General features: G+C 30.4%; 1 protein-coding gene across 1 annotated transcript; it reads right to left on the reverse strand.

Moving 5' to 3' along the window:
• Nucleotides 1-394: 394 nt before the first annotated feature.
• Nucleotides 395-6,606, reverse strand: LOC113402218 (sodium/potassium/calcium exchanger 4-like). The gene is made up of 10 exons (XM_064220397.1): nucleotides 6,480-6,606; nucleotides 5,877-5,979; nucleotides 4,390-4,577; nucleotides 3,928-4,075; nucleotides 3,755-3,859; nucleotides 3,521-3,631; nucleotides 2,322-2,537; nucleotides 1,287-1,388; nucleotides 876-997; nucleotides 395-636 (listed from the first exon to the last, which is right to left on the reverse strand). Exons 1-10 carry the CDS (start codon nucleotides 6,594-6,596, stop codon nucleotides 421-423), a joined length of 1,428 nt encoding a protein of 475 aa, XP_064076467.1. The 5' UTR covers nucleotides 6,597-6,606; the 3' UTR covers nucleotides 395-420.
• Between the last annotated feature and the right edge of the window lie 4,451 nt (nucleotides 6,607-11,057).

Here is an 11,057-nt window from a genome sequence, read left to right on the forward strand (position 1 = left end):
AATATACACTCCAATACTATCCATGCTTAAGGCTTATGCCTAGGAATAGTTCCTACTGAACAATTTATGCACATTTATTAATTATTAAGTACGTACAAAAAATAATACTAAAAATAGCTCAAAGAAAATACAACTAATACTAAGTATCAAAAAAATATTCGTTATATAACATAATCATGATTTATAACAAAAAATAATTGTATTCTCTATTTTTATAAACACTAAAATCAATACCGTACAATGTGTTTTCTGTGTAATTTGTGTTTTTTTTTTTAATTTGTCATCGGAATAATTCGATGGTCGATAACTTGTTGTAACTTGCCTTAATATAAAATATTTCGTTTAAATTCCACGGCAATAGTATTATTTTACCTTTAACCTTAGTACTAAAAACAAGTTGCTTAATATTTTATTCGATATTTATAAATGAGGACAGGTTGGTAAATTCACAACAAATAGTATATTAAGCTCAATAAGCGCAGCCATTGAAAGAAATCCTGCGTAAACTAACGCACATGTCAGCCCAACTTTCCAATCCAGCTGAAATTTATTTAAAGCTAGAGACCCGTATAGCGCAATTAACGTGGAGAGAAGGGAGACAGCACTGTAGGACAAGCCACTCGAGTTGATTTTAACCTGGAATAAAAAAAAACATCTAAGATTTTGAATTTACAGATAATAAATTTAATGGGAACTTTATACAGACTAAAAATAAATATTAGTCAACACATTTGTGTTAACAACAACACAACAAAAATCTGCAACTTATACTTTTAAAATCTTGATAGGTCTTGAGCTTGATGGGTCTTAAAATTATAGGATAAAAATTAATTGACTTGTTGTCTCGCATAAAAAACAACAAAGCTTTAACTTACCCAATGGTTATCAGGATACGAAGGATAGAATAAGGACTTGATAAGCCACGGCAATCCTAAGCATAGTAGAATGTCGAATGTATTAGATCCTATTGAATTACTAATACCCATTGTACCATGACCTAGAAGATAATAATTTTATTACTTTATAGTATTTAAAAGATTGTATAACAATAACATTTGATAGATAATATGTTAAGTATCTTGGTCAAACATCTAGAAAGTGTCATGTCAGACATTAAAATTACGATAACCAATGAAAAATTTTGTAATGAATAATTTCTTTATACAAAAATCTGGCAAAATGAAACGCTTCTCCGATTAAGACATTCTGGGTTGTGTGTTGTGCCAATATTTTAAATCGAATTTGCCACTAAGTTCTTCAAAAAACAATATTGTTTCACATTTTACCTTGATTTGTTACAAGAACGCTGGAAACGGCTTCGGGTAAACTGGTTCCAGCTGCTAATATAGTCAAGCCTGTAATGCTGTCAGGTACGTTGAGGGTATCACCTGCAAATACACAAATTTACTGTACCGAAAAACGTTTGTAATTACATAATACATAGTAAATAATTTGTAAAATGAGCTTTGTCAAAAGTAATAAGAAAATAAAAACGATAACTGTCATGGAAAACTCGTTTGGAACGAAGTTGCTTTCGAAATATATTATACATTAAATAACAGTCACAATAAAATAAATTAACAATGTTGGAGAATAACGAAATTATTGTGACAAAATGATTAAGAAAAAACAGCGTGAATTAAAAAAAATACAAAAATTAAGTAAAATTAATATTATTTAAAATGAGAATGAGAAGGAAAGGTCGCTAGGTACGGGGACGGGACGTCATCACGTTTTTTCTTTACGTGACGATTTCTGCCAGTACTCACTACCGCAAGCGGCGAAAAATAACTTAGTTCCAAAAAATTACATGGTTAATAAATATCACTATATAACATCTAGTTTATTATACTAATATTGATGATAGATGTTGCTTTCGAATTTTTCAAAGAGGATTATTAACAATGATATGTTAAGGTATATATATTAATCGAATAAAAAGGTCAAAATGTTTTCGGATGCGGGACGTGTCGTTTCAGTTAATTTAAAGGATAACGTATCAACGTCACTGTTGAATGGCGATGATCACAACAACAGGGAAAATATAGGTCATACTAATAAAACCTGGAATAGTGTTAGCACTTTAAAAGTAGGTATGCCTTTATTAAGATATTAGCATATAGTGCAAGTGAGCCTAAGAAATATTTTACGATACTGTTTCTTAATTCCATAATATATAAAATTATATATGAGGATGGTATTTGTTACTGTAAATTGATGACACAAATTATAATCAGAAAAGATAGAAAGTTATGACCAAAATATGCATTCAAATGAGTCTTATTTTCAACGTGATCGATTAAACAAGAATAATGTATTACCAACTATAGTTATGATCCAAGCTACAAGGTAGGAGACACCAGCTATCCACGTGACGCACATCACGAATGTAAGGGGGTACAGCCGTTGGTGCTTCCTACAGTCTGGTATCGTGGCCCATAACAGCAAGCCCATAGGCCAAGTGATGATCCAGAAGAACTTTTGCATTATTGATGACTTCTCATCCGGCCATGACCATACGGAACTTGTACTGCACTCTAAAGTAATTGAAAAGAAAATAAAATTATTATTATTAAACAAAGCCATAATAGTGTTATAGGAGTAAATAAACAAAATGTAACTGCGGCTTAGCCCTTCTCTATTGTATTTAGCATGTCCACTTATCCTATCCATCAATCCCTTCATAAAGCATTTCTAAACATCATTATCCTTCTGCCCTTATCCCAATTTCATTTGGGGTCGGCGCAGCATGTCTTCTTCTTCCATACTTCTCTGTCTGACGTTATCTCACAAGTAACATTCTTTCCAGCTATATCGTCTTTCACACAATCCATCCATCGTTTCTTTGGTGGTCACCTTCCTCTACATCCATCCACGTCCATGCTTAAGAGCTTCCTCACAACATGGTCCTCATTCATCCGCATAACATGCCCATACCATGACAGCCAGCTTGCACATAACTTTTCAGTTATTGGTGCCACTTTCAAACTTATTCTTATGTGCTCATTCCTTACACTATCCATTATTATTATCCTAGTAAACATAAAGTAATAGCTGTCTTTCCGAAATATAAACCACATTAAAACAATAAAATCTCTAAAACCGTAGATATATATTTTTTGTGTATTTTTGTTTATACTTATAAAATAGCAACATAAATACTACGTATGTAAAAATGTAATTTAGAATCTGTCAAATACTTGCAACTAAATTTTATTTGAATATCTCCGACCTTAAACACCAATTTTGCAAAATGTACCTTGTATTATGGCTTTACTCAGAAATTACCAACAAAATAATATCTTACATGAATATTAATCATAACCCAATAATTTATCAACTAGTAAAGCCTATAAAAACAATGTACGATTTATGTGAGCATGGTTTTTATGTCAGTGTCATATCGTATGGTTATCAGAAAAAATTTCAACACATAACACCGTTAAATATGTCATTATCATTAATTATGTCAAAAAGACCTGGAGGTCTATCTTAATTAAATAACGATGAGCGTTCGTACCAGAATCAGTTGAATTGTGCCTCTTCGTAATCACTATCCCCTGTTCAATGTCATTGACGTTTTGGTTTGAGTGGAGTATTTGATGCGACGCTTCTAAAGGATTTTTTTTATCTACAAATTGAATACAAATAATAATATATTTAAAGAAAATAATTATCAACATACCTAATTAATGTTAAGTTTTTAATGACGAATGCGATTATTTACAATAAATAAAAATAATGGTAGCCATACCCTTGATAAGTAGAGGAGATATTTCGGTATATGTTTTCTTCTTCTTATTGATATAACAACAACCACTTTTAGCAAAATCTCCAAGACGGCCATTATACACCATAGCTAGAAAACATTACAAATGTACACAAGAGTCAATGTATAAAAACCGATAAGTTCAGTTAAAACCTTACCTAGGATATAAAATGTGTACATAAGCACCAGCAGGAGAGCCTCGTGCCAATATACTTTATCATCTAGAAGCGTTAAGATCAGGGCCACCACAGCAACTGCGTACATCATACAGTCCCGAGATACCGACCACCAGTCCAACTCTATTACCTGTTTCAGAAAGTACGGTTTTTTCTATGGAAATTTAAGGCATAACATATTTAAATATCAACTATTATCGTAATATATTTATGTATTTTTATAATATTTAAGTTTTTTCCAATTATTTTCTACGTCACTAAAAAGAATTTCCGTTATAATATTTCCCCATTATTATTTATATTTCCATCAAGATATTCAGTACGATTTACATTTAACGTGTAAAATAAGTAATAATTCCTGATGTCAAACATAATTATAATACTATCAAAATCACTTCGGAAATATCATACAGACACGTACTAATGAGGAAGTATAATATTTACCCTTCCCGCAACAAGAGCGCAACACGCAGGTACTGCTAGGACATTAAACACAGCAGAACCGACAATGGCGCCAACACCCAGATCCCCTTCGGTGACAAAAGTTCCAATGCAATTGATAAATAATTCTGGACTAGAACTGGCAGCAGCCATGAACGTCGCACCAGCAATATCGGCTTCCATATTCAAGCCTAGTGGAAAGATATTGGATACAATAAAAAATGGTTATAGTATCGCACTATTTTGGTGAATATTTAAATTAAATAAAAAAAAAAAAAGAATTATTCAACTTTTATTTTTTTAGTTAAAAGTAACAGTTTTGCTTAATTGTATTAAAGTTAAATATCGTGTAGTACAAAGTATCGTGTTTTCAAGAACGATTTATTGTCGTTTAGTATGAAATAAATATTTCAAATGAAATAGAAGCATCACCTATGTCGTTGTAACGTAATTAATTATTATCATTAACGACTACGATGTTTTAAAAAAGCAAGGAAGCTAGATACGAAAAATTGTTACCAAAATTAGGAAACACTATTTTAAGGTAATCTTATACACGGACATATATTTCTTTCAACAACTTTCATATCTGAAAAAGATGAGTACCTAGAGTAATTGAATTTGATTGGAAAAGTGGTAACGAGAGGGATTTCAAGATTCAATGGACGGGACGGTCAGTGTCCTGAGTTGCACTATGCCTACTTTGTGGACCGTTTGCGCTTTCATTCTACTGATAACTTGACCGATTGTTACTCATTTGAGCTGTTTATGAGAACCAGACGGCAATTCACTCACAATTATTATGCCTTTATTTTTATTTCCTACGAACTTTCGATGTTTTGTGATAAGTTTAAGCAATCCAATTCAAAGTTGCTATGATATATAAATGTCTACAGTGTTTTGAAGACTTTTATATCATTTAAATAACATAAAAAATGTTCTACATGAAAAACGCATACTAAAAAGGAAGTTATTTTTGATTTAGAATTGGTTTGACTAGAAGAATGCATATCATATTTTGTTAACTATGCAACTATAGAAAAATTTAAAGAATAATCAAACTATATGGTGCATTTTTATTTCATCGCAATTATTTACCCTTAATGAGCTCTATTAATATTTATATTGTATTTGAATCAACGATATTATCATACAACAAAAGTATTTTTTAAATGTTTTATTTATTGCGTGTTAGTTGATATCTATTTACTTTATATGTGCAACCTGTCGCGACTAACGACAATATTACTATATATACAATAAATAATTTAAAACGATAGAAATCACTTACATATGATATCTAACTTTATTTGTAAGATTAACTATATTTATTAAAATATCTATTTATATATAGATATCTGATCTATTTACATCTATCGTTTGTGTAGAGTGTTTTATAAATGTTTGAAATGAAAGATAAATTTATAAGTACCATATTATCAGGTACATATATTTATGTAAGAAAGTAAATTATGCAATGTGACACCTACGTTCACAGATAATCTCGATCGCCGGCACGAAATATTGTTCACAGACAGTGCCGAGCAGGAGGAAGCAGTACACCGCCAGCAAGCAATGAATTAAAATAAAACCCTGAGAAAACAATGTCAATTATGCTAATGTTACATATTTTGTAATTACATCGCATCGGCTTAGAACATTCAATATTGTGAAATCATTCGCAAATTAATACTAAGCTATACATAATTGTATTCATATGTGATATGATTTCGAATTTAGTATCATTTATACATTAATTACACGAATGAATTAATTGGTCTTAATGAATGAATTACCTTATAAAGATTATTTCATGCTTTATAAAATTCTAGCCAACCAATAACATAATTAAATAAAAAGAAACATTCATCGACTACATATTTAATAATTTACAATTTGATATAAAAAGATCTCATATCTTAAAATATATATTTTTTATTCGAACTTATCTTCTAGGCATTATTTATGTTATAAAAAATGTACAAATACAATGAAAAATTAAAATCGCCTGCTGTTATAAAAACAATTAAAACTACTGCATTAAATACAGGAACACCTTTTATTGATTATATGGATTTATAAAATAATCTTACATGCTGTCTCTGAAATCTTGTGAGACCATCCGAAGGAAATTCAAGAATGGCAGGTGGAGTGCAGTTCTTATTCGGATTATCAATGATGGCTAGCAGATGTCGAACAGGAAGCGCCATGTAATCATCTGCTGAAAATAAAGCTTTTAATTTCATATAATTAAAAAAACACCTTTATTGTTTCTTAAAAATATATATATTTATTAAAACAATTTATACGTGTAATATTTTCCATACGAAACATAATAATATTTAAAACAATTTATAATTTTTTTTTGTGTTCTTTTGTATGTAATTATTTCAAAATGATTTAATTTAAAATTTACCTGAATCTATATCGTTTACGTACACTTGTTTATTATCGTTCGCAATGAAATACAGTAATGGTATACTGAAGAAGAAGAGCACTCTAACAAGCGCAGCCACCCTGTATTTACACACACTACTAGTCCTTAACAGCATGGTAGCCATTAAAAAAAAAAAACAGAATGTGACTAGAATATGAAATATAAAAAAATTAAATAACTGATTTTAATTCTAATTTGATCGTTTGTCAAATAAAAAATTCGTATATTTCCCCGTATTCACAGCTCAATTTCATTGGCAAATATATTATTGTATTAGAGCAGAAATTCATAGACGAGTAATTTGTAAGCCGATGAAAATACTACAGTTCTCATCAAGCAGGCCAAGAAACTGTTTATCGATATAAATTATCGATTAGGTCTCCTTTATCTAGCTTATCACTTGTAAGGTAAACAAAAAAAAAATCTCATGTAATCGATATCTTATTGGTAGGTTTATTCCGTTGACTAACAGTGGACTTTCAAAATGTTTTCGTCACTCGAATTGCAGGGATTAAAGCTATCACACACTGCTCTGTTGACACATTTATTTCAAAATATTTTGTGTAAGTTAGTTCTTGCGGCTTCGCGTATATACAAATGTACGAGTTCCCAAAGGTAGGAGGAATGGAATGAAAAAACCTATCCTACAAACATCAACTTCTAAAACTCGTCAATAACAAAACATGTGTATAACGCATTAATACGTTTTTAAATAAAAAATACATAGCTACTACTTTGATTATTTATATACCTAGGTCCTAGATATAATGTCAAAGCAGAGTAGGTACACGTAGAGAAAAATAGTGACCAATAGTTAGGTACAGGGTACACACACTTTATTAAAGTAGTATGACGTTGGGCAAGGGCAAGCGTAGCTTTCACGCACACTAAGAGAAGAAAGTCGACCCGTTTGTTTTAGTTCTTTTGTAGTGCGACACTATCGATATATTAGATAGTGTCGTAAATATAGGGTTAACGAGAGTTCGTATTTTGTTAAACCAGTAAATCGAGATTGAAATTGCAAATGTTATATTGAAATTTATTTATTTTTGGTTATATTAACCAAAATAATCTTATCACAGTAGTAAAAATAGAAACTTTGGATTCCCTGCAACTGCTAAATATATATTTTAATTATTTATAAGGATATAATATGTATTTAATGAAGACTTTTATTTAACATATTGATTAATTTGGTATACAGTTCAAAATAAAATTTGTACTCTATGTTATTATTTTATTCATCAGTAACGTATGTATTGTTTAATCTAATTACAATCACTATTATATTAATAGAAAAATTATTTTCGCGTCAGATTTATTGAGAGCCCTTACAGGCTATATAACTACGGAGGCACATATAAAATGAATATACATTATACATATATTTCCAATCACTCAGAAAATAAACAAAGATTTATACAAAACTAAACAAATAACATTTGTAAAAGTAAGTATTTCAAAAATCGAAAATATCCTCGATACAAAGTTGTCCGAAATTTAATTACAAACAAACTTACAAATGTTTTACTGTCACTTGTAACGTTCGTATAGTAGGTACTTTTAAAATAAAGTGTGTTTTGCGTATCTATATATTTATGATCGGTAAATAAGTTAATCAAAACAGTAACCACACGAATTAATATTAGAGGATAAAATGAGTACTGAGAAAAAAAATACATGAACAGTCCACTCTCCTCAATATTTACGGCCCCACTTAAAAACGTTTTTAGCAGGTGATTACTTAAACAACTGCCTGTCTTCTACGTTTGAATGTCAAATTAATAATGACAGAACGGAAGAAATAAGAGTTTACTTAACAGCTTTATAAGCAAAACCATTAATTTTATTTATGTAGTAGTTAGCGTAGCCGTTAAACTTTAAGCGCTCTTAAAAAGGATTTTTTTATTAAAAATACAGCGATGGATTAAACAGTTAAACTATATGCATTGTTAAAATTTTAACAGACCAATTCCTATCAATATTTTTCAAGGTTTTAATGTCGTTATCTTTTAAAAAATTCCATTAAAAACAGTAGTTAATCAGCAGATTATGAGAATCTTAAGTGGGTAACATTCCGCCACTTAAGCGCGTATCCGTCAGCTTGTACACAACGGATGTTACCGTATTAAACTAGCTCCTACCACTAACTTTGGCTAATATTTTAAAACATTTCATTACTCTCTTAAATATAGTCTATACAAAGAAACTACTTTCAGACTAAATTTTCCAAAATCTAAATTATTTCTTTCATATTTAATGTCCTAAAAATTTCAGGATCTAAGCTATGTGTATAAATATGTCATTCATATACTATACATACGAGACTTATCACATAATAATTATATATTGTATCATTTTATATATATATTAATAAAATAGCATAGAATGACCTTTGATTACTGTATTATTATTTGTAGTGATCATGTTTAGTATTTTATAATTTAAAAATTCTTGGAAAATAAAAAAAAATACATTCAAGTTAAAGTCGAGTCAATCATTTGCATATTTATCAATAATCCATATCCATAACGTTATTAATATATTTACCGTAATCGTGACGTCAACAAGTGATTATTTATTTTGGTAATTATTTAATAAATTAAATTTTGCTTCTTTATTTTACTTTAATAAAGCCCTCCTTGATCGTGCAACACTGTCGTGTAAGTATGATTACAATGAACGCAAAAAAAAAATGACTTGCGAATGTAAACTGAATACATCTTAGAAAAGGGAGAGCTTTGGATCATTGGGCAATTTTATCATATATTTAAATGGATAATATTAACCACGTTGATTGATTGTACAGAAGATTGTCGCCTCGTATTGTTGAGCCGATTGCGTTGTCAGTTTGTATCTGGGTCAAACATACAACGCCACAAATAGTACGAGCGACGCACCGCAACAGATTTCACTTGCTAAGATATTTAATGCAGTTACTTCTTCTCTACTCATGACTTATTTTCAATATAAATAGTATATAAAAACTCTTTTGAGCTCGAATGACATTAAATGTGAAATAATTTATGACCTATGTTTGATTACTGAATACTAATCGACTTGTTGCTCTAATGACTAGTTGGAAATCAATAGATTTCCTCTACGAATAAATTGCAGCTAGCTTACAAGACCGCAGATCTAAAAGTCCAGGGTTAAAACTCCGGGTCAGGTCAATAGAAAGTTATTTAGTTTTTCCGTTGAGTTTACACTTTCGTATCTCTGTGAGGAGATGAGTGAGGAAATAGAGTGCACTTGTGTTTTTGCACACACTTGTGCTGCAGTTGGCTTGTCTCCCTTGCGAATGGCCGGCGTATTCGTATTCGAAAGGAATACAGAACTATTAAACATTATAAGAAATTAGACTAGGTTTGTTTAAAAAAAATACACCTTATTTGTGCAGTCAAAGGCCGAGCTAATGTTGTTAAATAAAAACTGCATATCACGCTGAATAATTCCTTAAATTAAATCTTTGTAAAATATTATTCGTTAATGGTTAAAAAATTATTAGAATATTTTTAAGATTGGAAGTGCGTTGGTCATGAACAATAGAGACACGTAAGAAGAAACTCACCATAGCAGTGTGATTCTAAAAGAATTCAATTCGTATCTCACTCGTGTAATTTTGACAACCGCCATACGACGATACGCCATTTTGGTACTTGTATCGTATACATTTTATAATTATTGTAGTCTATGTTGCGTATCATATTTTGACATTTGACGTTTGTTTTCTGCGGTGAGTTTCGACTTCTTACAGAATGCCTCTACAGATCTGAAATGTTAGAATGTGATATGCGACATTGACAACATTAATTATATAATTTATAAGATACACGTATCAAAATTGCGTATCACCATAAGTCAGTTGTCAACATATCATAGTGTATTTCAAGTGAGATACAAAGATTTTTACAGGATTATATTGCAGATTATAAACTGATTTTCTAGTGTTTTTAAAATTCTCTAAATATATATCATGTCAATATTACTAAAAACGCTGAGTCTTCAAATTGCCTTATTGACTAACGTTTTCTAGGCTCGGCATTTTTAAAATTGTTGAAATAATTACATTCTCCTCCAAAATAATTCTGTGGTTCGAACGTGCTCTGCCTTACCTTAATTACCTACGCCTTACTTGTGTGCTTGCCCTGCTTGTGGTGTAGATTTCTCAGATGCCACCATGCTCGTTTTGAGCATAGTAAAAATAAACTTATAGCACGAGTAGGTATCATTT

The sequence above is a fragment of the Vanessa tameamea genome, chromosome Z, assembly GCF_037043105.1.
Source record: "Vanessa tameamea isolate UH-Manoa-2023 chromosome Z, ilVanTame1 primary haplotype, whole genome shotgun sequence".
In the NCBI taxonomy this organism is placed as follows: domain Eukaryota; kingdom Metazoa; phylum Arthropoda; class Insecta; order Lepidoptera; family Nymphalidae; genus Vanessa; species Vanessa tameamea.

What these genes read in the sequence shown, in the direction of transcription:
- LOC113402218 (XM_064220397.1), bottom strand. Translation starts at nt 6,596, where the DNA reads ATGGCGCTTCCTGTTCGACATCTGCTAGCCATCATTGATAATCCGAAT. An exon ending in GTACACATTTTATATCCTAG is followed by an intron (nt 3,860 to 3,927) that starts GTAAGGTTTTAA and finishes AATGTTTTCTAG; the next exon opens with CTATGGTGTATAATGGCCGT. An exon ending in TTGGATCATAACTATAGTTG is followed by an intron (nt 1,389 to 2,321) that starts GTAATACATTAT and finishes GTGTATTTGCAG; the next exon opens with GTGATACCCTCAACGTACCT.